The following is a 21,699-nucleotide window of genomic DNA, read 5'->3' as shown; positions in this document are numbered from 1 at the left end:
CGACAAAGTTATCCCGAGAGAAGTAAAGCAAGTGTGTAAGTCCATCTCTGAATGTTTGTAAAGCATTCCTGCGTTAAGCTTAACAAGCGACTGCCTCTTCTCGCTGCTACTTCAATCATGAAACTGCTTAATGATCAGCTGATCGGCTTTTCTGTCGGGACTCCGTCTCTCTTCTTTTTTTCGGCCCACTTTGCACCAGAAAGAGGAAACCAGCGGCTGAACAACAGCAGCACATTTAAGCTTGATAAGCTGTTGTTAGAATGTATTTAATATTTTAGGAATATTACAAACTACAAGCCTAAAACCCCCCACTCCACTGATGACTTGCTCTTAGCCAACACCCTTAACGACTTCTACTGTCGTTTTGACGAGCCATCAGGCAGCCTTCACACCTCCAACGACCCCAACAATAGAGGCACTTTGGACACTCATTCCCCCACCTCTCCCCCCTCCATAGAGCCATCACCACCTTCAAACTGTTCACCTGCAACACCCGCCCCCTCACCCCACACAAAAGAGGATTTCACACCACCTCCTCCGACCACAACTCTTCATATTCATGAAGCAGTTGTGAGGAAGCAGTTTAGGAGTCTGAATGCTCGGAAAGCTCCCGGCCCAGACGGTGTGTCTCCTGCCACCCTCAGACACTGTGCAAACGAGCTGGCCCCAGTGTTTTCTGGCATCTTCAACTCCTCACTGCAGGCATGTCATGTGCCTGCCTGCTTCAAGTCCTCTACCATAATCCCTGTCCCCAAGAAACCTAGGATCACTGGACTAAATGACTACAGACCCGTGGCTCTGACATCTGTGGTCATGAAGTCATTTGAGCGCCTAGTTCTCTCCCATCTCAAGACCCTCACGGCCCCCCTCCTGGACCCCCTGCAGTTTGCATATAGAGCCAACAGGTCTGTAGACGACGCCATCAACATGGCCCTACACTTCATCCTGCAGCATCTGGACTCCCCAGGAACCTACGCCAGGATCCTGTTTGTGGACTTCAGCTCTGCCTTCAACACCATCCTTCCAGACCATCTCCGAGGCAAGCTTTCCCAGATGAATGTGCCTGATCCCATCTGCCGGTGGATCACTGACTTCCTGACGGACAGGAAGCAGCACGTGAGGCTGGGAAAGAATGTCTCGGACTCCCGGACCATCAGCACCGGCTCCCCTCAGGGCTGTGTTCTTTCTCCTCTGCTCTTCTCCCTGTACACCAACTGCTGCACCTCCACCCACCAGTCTGTCAAGCTAATCAAGTTTGCAGATGACACCACCGTTATTGGACTCATCTCTGACGGGGATGAGTCTGCCTACAGGAGGGAGGTTGAACGTCTGGTGTCTTGGTGCAGCCACAACAACCTGGTGCTGAATGCCCAGAAGACAGTGGAGATTATTGTGGACTTCAGGAAGCACACAGCCCCACTCCCCCCCATCATCCTGACTGACACCCCCATCATCACTGTGGACTCATTCCGCTTCCTGGGTACCACCATCACCCAGGACCTGAAGTGGGAGCCCACCATCACCTCCGTCATCAAGAAAGCCCAGCAGAGGATGTACTTCCTGAGGCAGCTGAAGAAATTCAACCTGCCAACACGGACGATGATGCAATTCTACACTGCAATCATCGAGTCCATCCTCACCTCCTCCATCACCGTGTGGTACGCTGGAGCCACTATCAGGGACAAACAGAGACTGCAGCGTGTTGTGCGCTCTGCTGAGAAGGTGATTGGCTGCAGACTCCCATCTCTGCAGGACCTGTACACCTCCAGGACTCTGCGGCGTGCAGCCCGGATCTCAGCTGACCCTTCTCACCCTGGACACAGTCTGTTTGACCTGCTCCCCTCAGGCAGGAGGCTCCGGTCCATTCGCACCAGAACCTCTCGCCACAAGAACAGTTTCTTCCCCTCTGCTGTTGGACACATGAACAATAACCACATGACTGTCCCCGCCACTAACACATGACCCTACGCTGTGTCACTGCATCATTTCATGTCTGGCACTGATCACCACCTGCACTCATGTATATATCTTTCTACGTAGCACTCATAATTCTTACTCTCATGTATATATGTTTGGCACTGATCACCACCTGCACTCATGTATATATCTTTCTACGTAGCACTCATAATTCTTATTCTCATGTATATATCTCATGTATATCTCATGCACATATCTTTCTTTCTACATAGCACTTTAATTCTTATTGTCTGCACTGAAGCACCGCAGCAATTTCCTAATGTTGTAAACCTCAACATCTGGCAATAAACCCATTCTGATTCTGATTCTGATTCTGATATTACTTTCTACTCGAGGATCTTTTTCTACGTAGCTGACGGCTGGTAACTGTGCAGGGGCGGATCTAGCAAAGTTTAGCCAGGGGGGCCGATAGGGCATTAACAGGGAAAAGGGGGCACAAAGACATACTTTTCTTTCTTATTCTCATTTAAAATGTCTAGCTTATTATTATCCAAATCTTACACCCAAAGTTTTAATTTGATGTAAAATGAATAGAAGTCAATTACTGTATATAGTGACTATTAAGTCTAATATATATACCCTAGTAAGCTATAGTACTCTTTCCTTTGGGAAGGTACCATCTGTGCAGTCTGCAATTTTGTTGAAGAAAGATGTTGAATCTATTTAATATTTCTTGAAAAATAATTGATTTCTGTGCATTTTTTTTCACACTGCATCAAATTAAGGTTGATTACGTCGATTAAGCATCATGAGGTGGAGCGTGAGGGGTGGTTCCCTATTTTTTATTTATTTATTTTTGTTGTTGCTGGGAGTTGGAACCCTATTAGTTAGGTTGCTTAATATTTACGCTAAGTACTCTTTAAAATACCAGAATAGGGAGGATGGTGTAGGTTTAAGTTTATTAGATTGATCAGTATTGCTGAACTATGAAATATTTTTTTTTGCATACAGGTATAACAGAATAGCTTTAGTGTAGTTGTTGTTTTAAACTTGAGTATGAACTTATACAAAATGCAGCAAGATATTTAAAAAACAGTTTTGTTGATTAAAAAACACTATATCGGATTCATATCAGTATCGGCAGATATCCAAATTTATGATATCGGTATCGGTATTGGACATAAAAAAGTGGTATCGTGCCATCTCTACAAAGAACCAAGGATAGAGGAGGATTAGATCTGCCTAACTTTCAGCACTACTTCTTAGCCAACAGGCTTCAGTTCATCTCAGAATGGTCAAAACATACCTTCTTAGATGAGCGCTGGCTAGATGTTGAACAGGCACTATGCAAGGATCTAGAGATTTCAGACCTACCATTTATTAGCTCAAACATCAAAAGACATGAATGCTTTAAAAGTATCAACATCAGCTTCTCTCTGACAGCATGGTGGGAGTTTCTAAAAATAACGGAGTCTTCATTAATCCCATGCAAACGTACACCTATCTGGAATAACCCTGACATATTACAAAACAATAATATGATTAATTTCCCAGAATGGAGTTGTAAAGGAATTAAATACTTAGAACATATATTGGAGGGAACAGAATTTATTCCATTTGACAGACTAGTTGCACAATATGGGATCAACAAGAAAAGATTTTTAGAATATCAACAAATTAAATCCATAGTAAAAAAGAAATTTAACCTCAGTCAAGTTGAATTACAAACACCACCAAGTGCGGCACATTTCCTTACTCTTAAATCCCCCAAATTATTATCTAAAATATACAGAACACTTTCTAAATTAGATGAATCAATATCCCTTCCTATTGCAAAGTGGGAAGCAGATTTATCAGTCAGCTTAGACCAAAACTTCTGGTCTCAGATTTGCTTAAAAACCTTTAAATTGATTAAAAATCCCAGTCTGCAATTAATACAATACAAAATACTACATAGAGTGCACTATACAGGTCATCGGATGTTCAAGATGGGCTTTACATCTTCCAACAACTGCTCACACTGCCAAACCAATTCACCGGACAATTATATCCACGCTCTTTGGTTCTGTCCACCAGTTCAGAAGTTTTGGCGCGAGATATGTGAAGACTTATCAAAGTGTCTGAAATGTAACATTCCAACTTCCCCCTTAGTGTGTTTGTTGGGCAGCTTAGATAATGTCACTTCAGAAAAGAATATAGCCCATATGGTTTTCACTGCCCTATGCATAGCCAAGAAAACAGTCCTCATGAACTGGAAAAATAAAAACAATCTTAATTCTAACCAATATAGAAATTATCTATTAGATTACATTAGTCTTGATACAGCCTCTGCCACCACATCAGATCAATTGCTCTGGGCTCCTTTGATCAGCTCCATCACCTAGTGGGGGTGGGGGGGTCATAGTTTGGTCCCGCCTTCACTGTTGTGATTGGTGTGGGGGTAGGGACAGGCTTAGGGCGTCGGGGGGTTCCCCGGAGGCATCTTCCTTGGGGGGCTCAACCCGGGGTAGCGGTCATGTCCGGGTGGGGGCTCTTTTGGCTCTCGGGTGACTGTTTCCTCGTGGCTGCGTGCAGCGGGGCTAGGGGAAGGTCTGTGCTGACGGATGTGGGTTACTGACCTGGTAGCCTGTCTGCTCCTGGGTGGGTCCGGGATGGGCGTGAGGTTCTGGGGGCGCTCCGTCTCTGGGCTGGGGCCCTGGCCGGGCCTCGGGGCCTTGGGTCCTGGTTGGTGTGTTGCCGGGGTTGTGGGCGGGTGGGTGCGTGGGGGCCCATCCCTGGCGCAGGGTGCCGCCGGTGTGTCGAGCCGCCTGGGGGGCTCTTCAACTGGTGGGGGAGATTGTCACACCTTGCAGGAGCTTTCCTCTCCTCAGGAACTCTCTGCAGGAGGGGGAGATACAGGAGAGGTGGAGGAAGATCTCAGCCTGGGCGTCTATTGTCTTATGTAGTCTGGAAGATGAATGGATGGTGGGGTGGGTGCAGTTTTCTCTGTGGTGGGGTTGGGTGGACTGTCCCGGGCTCTGTGGGGCCGGGGCCTGGGCCTGGGCCCCCTTTCCCTGGCGGGTCGCGGAGTATGGGAGTGCCTAATGGGGTCAGCGGGGGAGCTGGCCCCAGGGAGGGGTCACCTGCCCCTCCATTCCTTCCCTCCCCATCTCCAGCTGCCTCCCTCTTCCCGCTCCACCACAACCACCCACACATGCAGGGCCTTGGAGTAGGGGTATGTCACCAGGGTGCAGAGGAGGCTACCCCCCCCCCTGTCCCCTGTCCCCTTCTGGCTGCCTCTGCCTCAATTTTATCCTACAACTTAGACATTCACATCACTCACACTCTCATTACACATACATATAGGACCTTGGGGGTGGGCACGATACACGGAGTCCAAATTACCATCAGGGTGTACACCTCACCCCTGGCGTCGTTGCCCACCTCTCAATTTTGAATACACGTAGACATTGAGGGCTAGCAGGAGGGACCATGCGCTTACCTGCTGCTCTCTGGCAGGTAGCTCCATGCCCTCCTGGGTTTTAATTGCACCTTAGAACACACATGCATCAACACTACAATGAGCGGGTGGAGGGAGGTTTGGAGTCTTCTCTCACCCCCGTTCTCTGCGGCCTGCTGGAGCGGGGGGGGGGCTAGGAGGAGTTGGCCGTCCGACTGCGGTCTGGAGTGTGGGGCCTCCCTGCTGCTGCGGAGTCGGGGCGGTCTGCCTCTCCCCACCGCAGGGAAAAGGGTAACACCACCTGGGTCTGGGTGCAGTTCCCCCCTCCAGGGGCAAGGGTACCTAGACCCGGTTTGTAGAGTACGCTTGGGGAGTGTGATCGTGTGTACAGCGTCTCTTTATGTCTGTCTCCACGTTGGTTGAGTGTGGAGTAAGTGCATATGAGAGCATGAGGGTGGGAATGGATGTTTGTGTCTGTGTGTGCCTGTATCTATATGTCAGGTTGGGTATCAGACGCCACCTCTCTGGGGACATCTCAGGCCCTCCAAGGTTTGGAGGCCTATCTCCACCTACCACCACTTCGCCTGCCAGTGGCGGACTCCCTCAGGTGTCGGTGCGTTGGTGGTTCTTTGTGTCTGGGGGTGGGCTCACTCCTTGGCGGCCGCTTATTGGGGCCTGGAGCCTGGGGCTCGCTCGGGCCACTTCGGAGGTGGGGTGCCCCTGGCCTCTCGGCCTGGGGCTCGGTCACTCAGGCACGGCTGGCTGCTCACGGGCTCACGGGCGCGTCACTGCAACTCCCCCTGGCTTCTGCTCCGCGGCTGCTGAGTGAGCCCTCATCTGGGACTCTCCTCAGCTCTTTCTGGGACAGTGGTGCGGCTGCCCCTCTGTTTGTCTTCCTTGGTCTCTTGTGTTCTGGGGGCCTCTGGATCTCTGGAGTTTTGATCTCCTCCATACCTGCTTCACACCCTGGAGGACGGGACTGTGGCTCCCCACACTCCCTAGCAGATCGTTACATGGAGAAACCTTTGGAATGCAAGCATGCTGATCCACACAGGTGTACACACGGGTATTCACAGACGCGGACTAAAGCTTTCTTGGCTGCTGCCTCAAAGCACATTGTGCGCTGTCTATCTTGCGTGCTGCACAATATCGTTTATTATTTAGTATCTACTGATATCTACTGCTAGCTAGTTTATTGTGATGGTGCCGTTTTTTTTTATTATGTTGCTCTTTGTTGTTTGCTTTCTCTTCTGTTTTTTTTCTCCATACAGGTGACCCAGGTGTTTTTTTTTTTTTTGTTTTTTTTTTCTTTCTTCCCCCCCTTCTCACCGTCTCTTCTCCCCTTTGGTTTTCTTTCTCTCCCTCTCTTTCTTTCATTCTTTCTCCCTGTCCTATCCCCCAGTCATGTCTGTCCCGTTTGTAGCAACTGAAAATAAAATAAATTCATACCGTATTTTCACGACCATAAGGCGCACTGTGCTAAAAGGCGCAGTCTCAGTTATGTGTGCCATTACTGTATTTAACACACACATAAGGCGCACTGGATCATAGGGCGCATACAAGTACCGTATGCGTATTTAAAAATAAAGCGGGAGCAAACCTGAGTTCGGTACCTTACTCACATTTCTATTATCGGTAATCGTCATCATCAACAACACACAAGCATACAAGTGTGCGTATTTAAAAATAAAGCAGGAGCAAAACGAAGTTTGGTACTCACATTTTTATCATCAATCAAACCCATCGAAGTCCTCATCCTCTGTGTCTGAAATGAACAGCTGCGCTAAATCTCCATCAAACATGCCAGGTTCACTTTCTTCACTGTCAGAGTCACTTTCCGTGCCGTGCGGCTCCTCGGAAATGATGCTGGCTTTTGCGAAAGCTCGAACAACAGTGCCAGCAGACATGTTAGCCCAAGCATTTACAATCCATTGGCAAATTGTGGCGTAACTCGCCCGGCGCTGCCTTCCACTCTTGGTGAAACTGGTCTCCATCGGTCATCCATCGCTCCCAGGCCGCTCGCAGCCTTACTTTGAACGGGCGGTTCACACCGATGTCCAGCGGTTGGAGTTCCTTTGTCAGTGCCTCCCGGAATGACAGCAAGCTCACAGTTCATTTGTTTCACTTGTTTTTTCACATCGGCTGTGAGATGGGCACGCATAGAGTCACAGATTAAGAGCGATGGTGATGCGTGGAAAAAACCACCTGGTCTCCTTACATACACCTCCCTCAGCCACTCTTTCATCATTTCCTCATCCATCCAGCCCTTTTCATTTGCCTTAATGATGATTCCTGCTGGAAACTTCTCTTTAGGCAAAGTCTTTCTCTTAAAAATCACCATAGGCGGCAGTTTCTGTCCATTAGCATGGCAGCCAAGCACAACAGTGAAAGAAGACTTTTTGTGCCCCGTTGTGCGTATCGCTACCGTGCTGGTCCCCTGCTTCTCCACAGTGTGACTCACCGGGATGTCAAAAGTGAGCGGGACCTCGTCCATGTTTGTGATGTGGCTGGGCTGGATGTTTTTGTCGCCGATGTGTTTGCTGCAGTAGGAGCGGAAGATGGCCAGCTTTTCCTTTTAATCCGCTGGAAGTTGCTGCGCTACCGTAGTCCTGTTCCGGATGGAAAAATGGCACCGTTTCATAAAACGAAAGCACCAAGACGGACCTCCTCGGAAATGTTCAATGTTCATCTCTTCAGCTAGTGAAACTGCTTTTAGCCGAATGGTGACCGTCGAAACGCTTCTCCCGCTCGTTCTTTGCTCGATGACCCACCGCTCGAGTCTTTCCTCCAACTCGGGCCACCTCGCCTTATGTCCGCGGAAACTCAGCTGCGTTTTCTTGACCTGCCGGAGCTCGTTTTCTAGCTTCCTCCATTTGCGAACCATTGATTCGTTAATCTTAAATTCTCTCGCGGCTGCTCGATTTCCATGTTCCTCCGCATAGCTGATGGCCTTCAGTTTAAACTGTGCTTCATAAGCGTGTCTCTTTGCCATTTTCAGGGTTGTTAAAACAACGATGTTCCACATAATGCACATACCTGTCCTTTTATACAGGTATGTGCGATTGTCCCGGTATATACGATCAACGCCCACACTTCACCCTTTAGCGTTCTCATGGTGTTCTCTACTACGTCCTCCTTACAACACACAGGGCGCACTGCGCTATAGGGCGCGCCGTACTTTTTGAAGAAAATCTAAGGCTTTTAAGTGCGCCTTATGGTCGTGAAAATACGGTAATTATAATAAAGGTCAATCAAATGGACCAATATGGCAAGGCCATGATGATCCACTTGGTAAAATAAATCTGCTTGGCATCTTTCTTGGCCTTAAGACAACAATTCTGATGGCTAAAGATCCAAACGGGACACGAAAAAAAAGAAGAAAAAAAAAAAAGAGAGTGCATCAAGAGATTTAGCATGGTGGTTAGTCTGCCAAGTAATTCTGGGAAGACTTTTTGATTTCTTTTATTTTTATTTTTTTGGTTACAAAATTGTAGGTCGCTGACAGAAGTCTGCTATTTTTCTTTTCTGTTTTTGTATTACTACTAAAAGGTTTTCTTCAGTCACACTTGTAAATGGCTCTAAGTGGGTGTATTATGTTCCGTTATCTTTTATTTTTGTTGCTGTTATGGTATCTCCAAAAGTTGATTCTGTTCATCTGGACGTACCGTTTTGTGGGAGAAACGTTTTCGTCACTCATCCAGGTGACTTCTTCAGTCTCAGCTGACTGCAGGTTTCCCCAAATCTTATAAACAGTAAAGGAAGGAACAATGGACTGGGAGGTCAGTTCCTTAATCATAATTATGCAAATTCTCATGACCAGAATTTGCATAATTTACTGTCTATAAGATTTGGGGAAACCTGCAGTCAGCTGAGACTGAAGAAGGATGACTGACGAAACGTTTCTCCCACAAAACGCTACGTCCTTTTGGAGATATCATTGCATATGTTAAGAAGCTGTGTTTTGTGAACCAAACAACAAATGAGATTAGCCCCAAACTTGTCGAGCAGCTGTGTATAAGGAATCTCTGTATATGATACATGCAGCAGCATTACACCAGCTGACTCCACTGCAAAGCTTGTTCACACTCCCTGGATCCTGTTGGTAGGTTATGACATATTTTACCCTGTGTGCTCGATCACAATGACTGGACTGTAACTGTTACCACATCTTTTCAATTTTTCACACTAAACAAAATAATAATGTACCCACCACACAAATACTGAGGGATGTGTAATGCAATTATAACACAGGCACACTCATGAAATCTCCAGTATCTCCAGTTGTGAAGAGAAAGTTGCTAGAAGGCAAAGAAACTCAAACTCAAGATATCTTTTTCATGCATACATGGACGATCCCCCCTCATCGCCCGATCCATCCTGCAGCAATGTGTGCAGGACAGATGTGACAGAGAGGAAAGACCGCCCAGGGCTTTCAGAGCTTTCTTTCTTTATACTTAAGCAAGTTTTCAAGGAGGTAGGAGTGGCATGTTCAGAATATAAAACATTTCCATAAAAGGAGAGACTGTTCGCTTGTCAGCTGAAACAGGAGATAACTTGGTATGTATAGAAATTCAGACATTCCCATAAAAGGAGAGAGAGAGAGAGAGAGAGAGAGAGCGACAGCTTGTCTGTTAAAACAGGAGGAAGTGTCGTATGTCACCGCATTCCTCTACACATATGGCTTCAATCTCTCTTCCTGTGTTGGTTCCAATTCACAAGCTCTTCTTCCTTTAAATGAAGCTACAAATAAACATAACACAAACTAAAAAATCTTATATCACCAGTCATGAAGCAATTTTAGTTTACTATCATCATCAGGGAATTGTGCAGCGTTTAAAGCGATCATTGTAGCTGTGATATTCTGGATCAGGCTCTTGAAAAGATCAGGACAGAAGGACGTGGATAGGTGCCTTTATTGAACAGCAGGACATCACACACTAACTTGTTGTTTCTTAGCGGTGCAGAAACTACCCTTTTTTGTTGTTATATATTGGTCAACCAAGAACTAGCCCTGTAACAGGCACTTCTGTATTTTACCACTTGGGGGCAACAATTCACTCTATTACATTCCTCCCCTTTTAGATTTGTAATTGAAATAAGCAACCCTTTAAAGAATGTATTTCACTGCCCCCACCATAAAGAAATATTCTGTGGCCCTTACGAACAATGAATAAATGTAGCCATTACTTCCATTATTAACTCTTCACTTCTAAAATAACTGGCAGTAAATAACTAAAACATAACTCTACATTTTCAAAGATTCAGTCTCTTTGGGGGAACTCTGCGTCTCTCTGGGTATCTGCGTTCCACAGATGGGCTTTGGGTGGTTTCTAGGGTGGATACTGGTGGTTCATCGGTTGTCTGTTTAGGTGGTTCAGGAGGTAAGGGGTGTGATGTTAAAATCCCAGGTGGACTTGGTGGTATCTCTGGAACAACACTGTCCATAATCACTTCTGGCCGTCCCTCTGAAACCGGTGAAAATATAACTGGGGGTTTCTCCACAGTCTGTCTCCATGGTAACAGGTGGTCCACATGTATTGTGCGTGTTCTCTGTCCCTCTTGTATCAGGTAAGTAACACTTCCCATTTTCTTCAGAACCGTTCCCTGAGTCCATTTTGTTTCCCCCCCCCCTGAAGTTTCGGATACCCACAGCGTCTCCCTCTGAAAAAACACGAACAGGTTGGGTTTTGTAATCATGGTGTCGCTTCTGCTCAGACTGTTTCTGTTCAATGTGTCTGCTTAGTTCAGGTTTCAGCAGGCTGAAGCGAGTCCGGATCTGATGTTTCAGGAACAACTCTGCTGGTGTACGAACCGTCACAGTGTGCGGTGTACTGCGATACATGATAAGGAAGTTTGCCAAACGATGACTGAGTGGCAATGTGGCCTTACCATCTGCTTCCAGCACATTTTTCATCAGGGATCGTTTCAGGATTTGTACTGACCTCTCTGCTGCCCCCGTTTGATGCAGGATGATAGGCAGGAACAGCTGTGTGTCTGATCCCATTTAACTCCACGGTGTAGCTCCAGACCTTGCTGAGGATTGGATCCTTCATGGTTGCTCTCTCAATGTCTTTAGCTACTATTGGTAGCTCTTCCACATGTGAGAAATAGAAGATACTTCCCTCCTCGGCAATGTTTTCTGGCGTATTCCGAGGTAGACGTGACAATGCATCTGCATTAGCATGTTCAGCTGATCTTCTATATTCAATGTCATAGTTGTATGCCATTAGGATAAGAGCCCAGCGTTGCATTCTTAGTGCAGCGAGTGTTGGGACAGCTGACTTTGGCCCTAGTATAGCCAGCAGTGGCTTATGATCTGTTATGAGGGTGAATTTCCTTCCATACAGATATTTATGGAATTTCTTTACTCCAAAACTTATGGCAAGGGCCTCTTTTTCTATCTGGGCATACTTTTGCTCAGCTTCAGTTAATGTTCTTGATGCAAAAGCCACAGGCCTTTCCTCTCCATTTTCCATGACATGAGAGATGACTGCGCCCAATCCATAAGGTGATGCATTGCAGGCTAACTTCAATGGCAGATTTGTGCTGTAGTGCACCAACACTTTGTTCTGCAGCAGTAGACTTTTTGCATCCCTGAATGCTTTTGCACATTCCATGGTCCAAATCCATTTACGGTAGCATCTTTTCTCAACAGGTTATGCAAAGGCTGAAGAATGGTGGATGGATTTTCCAAAAATCGACTGTAGTAATTTAGAAGACCAAGAAAGGACTTCAGTTCAGTGACGTTTGTTGGTTCTGGTGCATTTGCTATGGCTGCTACCTTTTCCTCTAAAGGATGCAGACCATCCCTGTCAATACGATGTCCCAGGTACTCCACACTGCTCTGAAGAAAGTGGCACTTGGAAAGCTTCACTCTGACACCATGCTTCTCCAGACGTGTGAGTACTTCCTCCAACCTCTTCAAATGATCCCTTTCAGATGAAGCAGTGATGAGGATGTCATCCAAAAAGCAGGTGACATGCTCCATCCCCTGAAGGATTTGATCCATCACAGACTGGAAAAGAGCCGGAGCACTGGAAACACCATAGCTGAGGCGATTGTACTTATAGAGACCTTTGTGTGTGTTTAAGCATATTTGCACTGCAGAAGACATAATGTGGATTGCACAACACTGGACATTATATTCTTCATTTCCAGTTAATACTTGTACAACTGCTGTTATTGTGGATATATTTATTTATATTTCTTCATACATTCTTATATAGTTCTATATTGTGTATTTTGTTGTACAGTTATTTTATTTTCAACTTTAATTTATATATTTTATCTTATTCTTTCCCAGTTAAATTTACCCTTCATTCTAATTTGTGTTGTACAGTTATTTCCTTTTTAACCTTAATTTATATTTTATTCCTTCCTAGTAAAATTTACCCTTTTTAATTTTTCATATTTATTTCCTATCTTATTCATAGCCTTTTCCTTTTTTTGTTTTCTTTAGGTCACGAGCAGTTGTCCAAGCATTTCACTGCATATCGTACTGTGTATGACTGTGTACGTGACAAATAAAATTTGAATTTGAAATTTGATGCCCAGATACTTCTCTGATTCTTCATCTAACTGTAGCTGCTGATAGGCATGAGAAAGGTCAAGTTTACTTGGTGCCTTTATTGAACAGCAGGACATCACACACTAACTTGTTGTTTCTTAGCGGTGCAGAAACTACCCTTTTTTGTTGTTATATATTGGTCAACCAAGAACTAGCCCTGTAACAGGCACTTCTGTATTTTACCACTGGGGGGGCAACAATTCACTCTATTACAGTAGCGGTCACTCAGAGAGGCAGCTGTGCTGTGTTTGATGGTTTCTCTTTACAATACTTTGCAAATGCATCCTCAGCCTTCAGCATTCACTTCTGCAGGTATGAGAGCATCGTGGACATCACACGAAGGTGTGGAGTCTAGATAAACAGTCTGACTGGTAAGCCTTGATAGTTTAAAAACTAGTAAAATCACTGCCTGACTTCAGATCGGGAAGTGCTCTGTTGTATTCGGTCTCTGCTTTGGGATCTCTACAAAACACCAGGACTGTGAGATGGCCTAACTCTCTGTGTACCTGCACAGTAAGCTCCCCTGGGTCTCTGGGTTTTCAAGTTCTCTCAAATGTAACCTGCTCAGTGCATGTGCACAGCATCTTTTACCACGGAGATACAAGTTTTCTCACTAAACAGAGTTCAGGCTCCTGCTCACAGGAGGTTTGTTGGACTGCTTACTGAGACTACCCTGCCCTGAGGTGAGGCAGGTGAACTCTGCTCAGTGAAGCTTGTGACAGTGAGGAGGAAGCAGCTGCTTAACATCAAACCAATTAGGAGTTAGAGGAGGGATTAGAGGCAGCAGCTGATCTGCTGATAATGAGCTCAGGAGGCTTTAGGATGACGAGCTGCCGCACGCTCGCATTCACACCTCCATACATCCTGCAGGAAATACTCACTTGGTCTGTGTGAATATTGTGCAGTGTTTGATGGTGGACTCCTCTGCTCCCTCAGTAACATGGACTGTCCCCCCTTGCAGCTCAGCATTATGGGCCTGAAACCAGTAGATGTTGTTTTTTCACGAGTAAAGCTCTGAATCTGAGTCTGAACTGCAGCTGCTTCTTATTGAATCCTGACCCTCAGTGTCTGTTTGAATTCTCAGAGTTGCTAAAATGCCTTTCATGCCGGTGAAGTTCAACCTGCAGAAGCGGGTCAAGCTGGCTCAGGGTCTATGGATGCTCTACTGGTTTTCAGTCATCGCAGGGATCCTCATCTTCAGCCTCGGCATCTTCTTCAAGATTGAGCTGCGGAAGAGAAGTGAGATGATGGACAACAACGAGAGCCACCTGGTGCCCAACTTGCTGATCCTGGTGGGATTGCTGGCTTGCGGCCTTAATGCCTTTGGAGGGAAGGTGTGCCATGACTCTCTGGATCCCATCAAGTTCTCCAAATGGAAGCCGATGTTGAAGACATATTTGCTGCTGTGCTGCGGCTTCAACGTGTTGCTGGTACTCGTGTCGCTGCTCTGCTTCCTTATGCAGTTCTCCGTATACCTGACACTGGCCGAGGGCCTGAGTTACGCCATCCGGTTTTACAAGGACACGGACACTCCAGGGCGCTGCTTCATGAAGAGGACGCTGGACATGACGCAGATCGAGTTCCACTGCTGCGGGAACAACAATTTCAGGGATTGGTTTGAGGTTCAGTGGATCAGCAACCGCTACCTGGACATGAGCAACGATGTGGTCAAAGAGTGAGTATCTGAGCGGGGTGGCCGGTCACGTGGAGCCATTATTGAAAAGTTATCGATGTTGTTGGATAATGTATCTGCTGTTTAAGAATTTACACACAGAGCTGGCACCTGATTCTATTAGATGAATCCATAATTATTCTATAGAAATTGTCCATCTGAATATTCCTCTATATTTTAATCAAACTCCTCAATTTTTAACAAAGCAGCAGCCTCGGGAAAAGTGTCTCTGGGATCACGACACAAGTCTGATCAGCAGCTCCTCGTTGAACTGAGCACCTCAGATATTTCTAAATTAAATTTCTCAGGTTTTATTCATTAGTTTCTCAGATGAATTAAACATTGGGCTCAGCAGAGGATCAGAGAGGTCTTAAGGAGGTAAAAGTCAACGTTTAGGAGCTTCGTGCGGGGCGTCTCCTCTGAGACTCTAATCTGTCACTTGATCCTTAAACACAGCAAAGCGGACATTAAAGAAACAGCTTCTGATCAGAAATGAACACGTCTGATTGGCTGCAGCTCTGAAATAGTGGCAAACCTGTAACTATTTTGTTTTCTGTTATAATGTGTTTAAAAGAGATTTTTTTTTTCTCTAATATAATTGATCCAACTTAAAGCCATACCCACAGCTTGTACCAATTAACAAGTTAAATAACATACTGCATCTGACAAAGTGAAAACTTTACATGTCGCTGTTCTTCATATTTGAACGAAGCAGTCTTATTCTCCATCAGTGTCTCTGCTGAGTTGAATTGTGGGATATAAATTATATTGTATGCTCTTGCCATACGAAGGTTTCCGATTGACTAAAACGTCTAATGGACTATTTTGTACTCTACTTTTCTCACTTTGAGTCTAAAACTGCAACGTTTAATGATGATTTTTATCAGATAATTTGATCACATCTGGTAGTACCATCCATAGACAAATTTACCAATATTTTTAACATATTGGTTAAATTTGACATCACCCTCCAAGATAATCTAACAAGTTTAAACGTGACAGGAAAAGGGAGAGTTTATTTTCTTCTTAATGACCTTCCTCCAAAAGGGCAAACCAGTTTTCAGATTTGGAGAGGAGATAAATCATCCAGAGGTGCAGACTGTAGTGAGTTTCACTGTTGTCATGAAACATTTGCGTGGCTTTACTTCCACTTAAATTGAGCGGAAGGCTGCCATAAGAGACATTTCCTCTGCAGCATTCAGTGCCTGGTCCTCAACAGTTTTCCATCACAGTGAATAATCTTATTAAAGCAGAGTGCAGCTGTATGCTGACGGTCCTCTCAGTTATGGCTCTGATGTTCTGCTCAGTTATGATTCTTTTGAAATTCTTACTTTCCATGCAAACAGCCTTGCCTTGCAAACATAACTGTTATGGAGGCCTTCCTCCACAGTGGCCAGTGAGTGTTTCACCTCCACATGGTTCTTGCTCATAGGGTTGCCCTCTCTGAAAGTTCAGGAACTCAGGAAAATTGGTCGACTTCTTGCCGTATTTTATTGATCTTTGGTTTAGTCTCTGTAGTAACGTATAGTTCCTATTAGCTTACTTTTGTCTTGAGTCACCTGTGCTGCAACCGTTCATTCATTTCAGCATAGATTTAACTAACCCATTTCCAGAGCAATGGGGGGGTCGTCGCTAATCTCTCCTCAGTCCCCAGGCTGGCTTTGTTTGACCTCTGACCTGTGTTTGGCCTGCAGTCGAGTCCTCAGTAACGTGGAGGGGAAGTATCTGATGGACAGCGTCCCATTCAGCTGCTGTAACCCCGGGTCCCCCCGGCCCTGCATCCAGCACCACCTGACCAATAACTCTGCTCATTACGACTATGACCACCGCACAGAGGAGCTCAACATCTGGACCCGGGGCTGCCTTGAGGCCCTCTTCTCCTATTACAGCAGCCTGATGAGCAGCATTGGTGTTTTTGTCCTCTTTGCCATCATCCTGGAGGTAAGACCCCACCCACATTCCACTGCAGCCAATCAGCCAAACAGACATCTCTTTGATTCAGATGTTCAGCTTAGAAAATCTGAAGCTGCAACATAACGACTAAAATTGAATGGAAACAGCTAGCCTGGTCCTGTGACATACTCCATCTGCAAATGTCTGAGAAGCTGTGATGGCGCGTGAGACCCAGAAATAAAAAGCGTTGCTCTACAGTTTATTAGCAGTTTCCAGCTGCTCTTCTGCTCATCTAACATATCAAATCTAGTCTGACAAATTATTTCAATAAGCAGCCAATGGAAGGCTGAAACCTAACCTAAGCATATCTTCTGTTGTTTTAATGTCAAACTTGTCAGTGCATCTCAGATTTGTTAGTTTCACTTTATTTACCTTCTGCTCTAATGAAAGCTTCACATTGTACAGGAGAAACCGGGCATGTGGCTGTTCTAAAGCCGGGTGCTTTGTTTGAAAAAGCAATGGAAAAAAAATCAGTGAATGTGTGTTTGGTGCTGTTTTTAACTCATTTGTTCAAAGTGAACAGGCTTAAGTCTTTGACTTTCTCTCTCGGGTGAATCCAGGCTCCAAGTTCTCTTCCTAATCTTGTGATTTAGAACGAGATCATTGCAGCAGCACCCCTGCAGTAAATTCAGCGGAGTGAGCAGGTTAACAGAATAACTGATTGGTGTGGGATTAGCATTAGTACTGATGTTCCTGAGCGGCTGCTGTATCACGACACGGCACACACCATTTAAAAAGGCCGTTTTTGTTTAAATTCTCTGTGCAACTCCAACTGCATCATGAAAACGCACACATTCTCTGCATGACTGTTTCTGTTGTGGCTGTGACTGTGTGATTTCTGTTGTGCTCATACGTGACTCAGGACCTGAGGTGGATCATCTGGTGAAATGTCACATTAAGTGGTGGTCAGGCTCACTGAGGATAAGGAGCTATTTCTGGGGGGTTAATCTGTCCACAGAAACAGCAGGTTGCATTCTGGGAAAATAAGGATGAGGGACACTTCCTGAGAGGGAGAAGTGAGTTGGAATCTGGGTCAAAACAACATGTTTGACCTGAAAGGCTTAAGTTAAAAAAACAACATCCTGAACTCAGTTTTTCCTCACTCCTCAGTTTAAAGGGCGAGCCTCGGGGTTCAGTACCAGGCTCTCTGTAGTTTGCAATTCGGTCTATGATCTTAATAAAGCAGAGTGTGACTGTATGCTCATGATATTGCCATTTGCCACTCGGAGGCTCTCACGCTGTTCTCTGAACAAAGCAAACAATAATGTGTAATTGTCGTTAGGGTGCTGCTAAAGAAAATAAAAGGGCCCAAAATTGTACTGAAGCCTTCTAACAGAAAATTTCACATTTCTTTTGACAGAGTCGGTTAAATGAGCACAAAACAAAACTACTAATACCAACTAAAAATGACCACAAACAACATTCCTGTCACCACAATGTTCTCTGGGGGGACTGTAGGGATTTAAAACTCGGTCAGAACCAGAGATTCACCTTAAAATGATGAGGTCATAAAATATTACATGTACTTGGCTGGATGGGTTTTTCCTGGATTTGCCATAAATGTGAGCTGTGTGTGTCTATGTCAGTCTGTGGACATGGCAGGGCTGAAGTACTTGAGCACAGCGCTTGAGACGATGGCAGAGCCGGAGAACCCCGAGTGTGAGAGTGAGGGCTGGCTGCTCGAGAAGGGCGTCAAGGAGACGTTCAGCGATCTGCTCACCAAATTGAAGACCCTTGGGAGGACCAACCAGGTGGAAGGCGGAGATGCTCCAGAGGCCAACACCTGATAGCCAAACCCACCACAGAGGACTGATGTCTCCCCTTCTCTTCACCCCCCTCAAATGCCATCTCTCCCCCCCTAAGAGGGAGAAAAGAACTGTATATAAGCCACACATGCACATTAATGTGAACATTTGAAGTTCCTGTGAATGTCGATATTTTCTGTAAATATGTTAAACAGAGTTTATTTTTAAAAAAGAGGAACGTGCTCCTGTAATTAAAACATCATCACCCCTTTCAGAGTAGCAGTTCCTGTCAGGCGGTGGTTAGACCATCAGACAGCATCGGGTCCCAGTGAGTCTATTCCCACCAATGTGTCTGAGTGTTGCAGTTCCGTGTTTGTCCAGCAGGGAGCACACAGCCAAGACAGCACGGATCCATCGACGTCATCATTAGTGTAAAAAGATCAACCTAGTTATTATTTCTTACATCCAGATGTTTGAATGTGTGTCATTTCTGCTGGCTTTCTCCAGCAATCACTGGAGACTTTAACATGAGAGAACAAACCACTAAGCAGCACACAACGTACCAGTCCTGCCATCTGTGAGAGCAGGCAGCAATGACAGAGGTTCATACACAGCAGCATGACTCCTGTATAAAACTCCTGTCAGTACAGAGGCTCAGATGGTGTTCACACAGCTGTACTTATTGCCTGTATACGAAACATGCACATGCAGGTGTATATACAGGTGTAAAGTTAATGTAACTGATGTAGGACTAACAGAAACGGCACATCTTACATTATTATAAAGGCCGGTGTGCACAGGTGTATACAGAGCTAAGCACATAAACTACAGGTATAAAAATGATCATTTGTCAGTTTGATGTGGTCGTTATTTTTCTTTTTTTTTTTTAAATGTCAACATCTTATCAAGTCTTTGTTGATAAATGGCTACCGAATGCTTCACCTTAACACAAGTTAAGTGTGTTTCTGCTTGGGTCTGTTCATTATGCACTGAGCAGGTGAGTTAACAGCACTGACTGTCTCTGCAGTTTAAAAAATTTAATACCCCTCACTGACGAAATGCTCCTAGTGTGATTTCAAACCGCACAACGAATGGAGCAAAGCTGTGTCCAACACATGCCGTCACAGATGGGTTATTCCTGCAGGTGTGGGTGACATGTCCAGAAAGAACACCCGGCAGACTGAATTCAGGTTGAAAAATGGGCTGTGGCAATCGTGTGATTGGTTATGAGGCGTTTCCTTTATTGCTTTCTTTCTCTGTAAGGTCTGAAACCTGTGATTATTTAAGGGACAGGAAAGAGAGAGAGAAATCTGCTCTCAGATTTGTAGTTAAAGCCAAGTCCACTGCATAGAGCATCATATGTTTCTGTTTCTTTGGAGAGAGTGATGTCTTCAGTCAGTTGTTGTGGGTTGGTTGGAGCTTCTAGTTCTGTGTATGATAAAACCTATAAAGAGATTGTGACTGAAACCAAGCTGTCTGACTCATCTTTTATCAAACACAGCTTTGGAACACGTAACATAAAAATATATTTATATATTATTAGATATCTATAACTACTGTGAGAAAACCTTCAGCTTTGGTCTTTATTGTGCTGTCTTAGGTGTTCAGGTGTGAAATACTTTAGTGTTTTACAGCTTATATTAAATTCACATTACATTTTTGTAAGTACATCTTTAGCAGTATGTCTGTGAAGGTTCTCAGTCATCCAGGCCATCGTAGTCTAAGGAGCTTGGAAAGAAAAGCGTCTGGACTTCTTTAAGTTGCTTGAAGACGTTTCACTTCTCATCCGAGAAGCTTCTTCTGTTCAACTGAAGAAGCTTTTCTTTCCAAGCTATCTTTAGCAGTACATTTTACAGGGGTTTTTTTTGGTGTTTTTCTTGCAGTATTTATTGTGCTTTATTAAAAAAAAGTGTCATTTAAAGTTCCTTGGGATGTTATTACAGTGTTTTGTTTTACTTTTTTGGTCTTATCACTAGTACCATCGCTTTTATTGTGATATTTTTACAGTTTTCTTTTATAGTTTTTTGGGGGGAGTTTCTTGCAGTATTTTTCCAGTGTTATACATCATTGTGTGACATGTGCAGTTCATTACCTCACCTGAGCAGATAAATGGTTAATCAGCTCACAGGGAGATTAACTCTGTTTATATCAGCTAAAGATCAAAGACAGTGACCGTGACGCAGAGAGGAACCTGGGGGGTCCAGAGATGGAGCCAAGTCCAAGTCCTTTAAAGGACACTGTAGACATCGTGAAGCAATACGAACACAAACCTACCCCGCACTAGCTGACTGCAGACAGTGTAAATGGACTGGACTCTGCCTCGAATCTTCCGCCTTTTTGAAATGTACATTGGTCAGTGCATGGTGTAACCAAAACCTGAAAACCTGCACACCAGTACCTTTGCCACAGACTGGTTGTAACTAATGTTTATCGTGTTGGACCAGTATTACCAGCTACTGAAGAACAGGAGGGTCAGCTGACGGTCGAGAACTGGGGAAGATGAGGATCCACTCAGAGGTTAGAGATTAAAGCAAAGCTGAGGAAGCGATTTAAACTTTGATCCTTTTAATGCAGCACGCAATGCTTTAACCCAGTGGGAGGTTAACGAGAATACAGGTGATGCTAACTCTGTTCCAAAGTACAGTGCCTCAGTCTGAGCATGATTAGAGAAACAGAAAAAAATGGAGACTTCGTACAAAAGTGTAAAAACGAACATTAATGAGAGACAATAAAGGAGTTCAACATGAATGAAATATTCTAAAGTGGAGAGATGTGAAGACCTGATGATTAGTTTTGGTTAAGACAGAAGTTTCTGTTTTACACATTTGTGGCGGGGCGTGGTCAGTGGCGCGGCTGCAGCGAGGTGAACACACCTGAACGGCATCTGCAATCACGCCTCACCTGCATAAAAGGAAGAACTGGGTCCGGTCTGAGGGTTGTTGTTGGTGTTGTTGGTGATGTGCTCGGCTATGAGCTGAAAAGCTGCAGCTGTGTGTGTAAAGAACAGCAACCAGAAATAAAAGATGAGATGATGATGAGATAGCCTTTATTTGTCAGTTGCAGGTCTTTTGCCCACAACCGAGCTGACAGACCTTGCCGACCGTACATACAATACAAACATCACATTGGGGAGACAGGTCAGGCTAGGTAGCAAGGAAAAAAACATCAAAATGTGTAACACAAAAGGATAATACAGGAATGCACAGATATCAACACATCATAGCACAATAAACACAGACAGCAACATGGGAAAGAGTTCCAGTGTGTACATCTGATCTGGGACCGCTGCAATCTTTCAACTGCGCCTCCAACTGACCCGACGTCCACATCAGAGGGGAGGTAAGCGTTGGAGGTGGCGTTGGATCCGGGGTAGGGAGGGTGATACGTCGGTGAGTGCTTATCAGTA

At 45.0% G+C, this 21,699-nt stretch overlaps 1 protein-coding gene across 1 annotated transcript; it reads left to right on the top strand.

The window, feature by feature from the left end:
- Window positions 1–13,737: 13,737 nt before the first annotated feature.
- On the top strand, window positions 13,738–19,760 carry prph2b (peripherin 2b (retinal degeneration, slow)). The gene is made up of 3 exons (XM_086260080.1): window positions 13,738–14,598; window positions 16,290–16,536; window positions 18,135–19,760. Exons 1-3 carry the CDS (start codon window positions 14,018–14,020, stop codon window positions 18,333–18,335), a joined length of 1,029 nt encoding a protein of 342 aa, XP_086116206.1. The 5' UTR covers window positions 13,738–14,017; the 3' UTR covers window positions 18,336–19,760.
- Window positions 19,761–21,699: the final 1,939 nt, after the last annotated feature.

This window comes from Aulonocara sp. 'chitande type north' Nkhata Bay, linkage group LG13 (assembly GCF_057382095.1).
Source record: "Aulonocara sp. 'chitande type north' Nkhata Bay isolate Kocher_YH1m ecotype deep benthic linkage group LG13, A_spYH_male_GT1.1, whole genome shotgun sequence".
NCBI classification, from domain to species: domain Eukaryota; kingdom Metazoa; phylum Chordata; class Actinopteri; order Cichliformes; family Cichlidae; genus Aulonocara; species Aulonocara sp. 'chitande type north' Nkhata Bay.
Note: the sequence above shows the minus strand (reverse complement) of the source record. Positions and strands in the feature narration are given on the sequence as shown.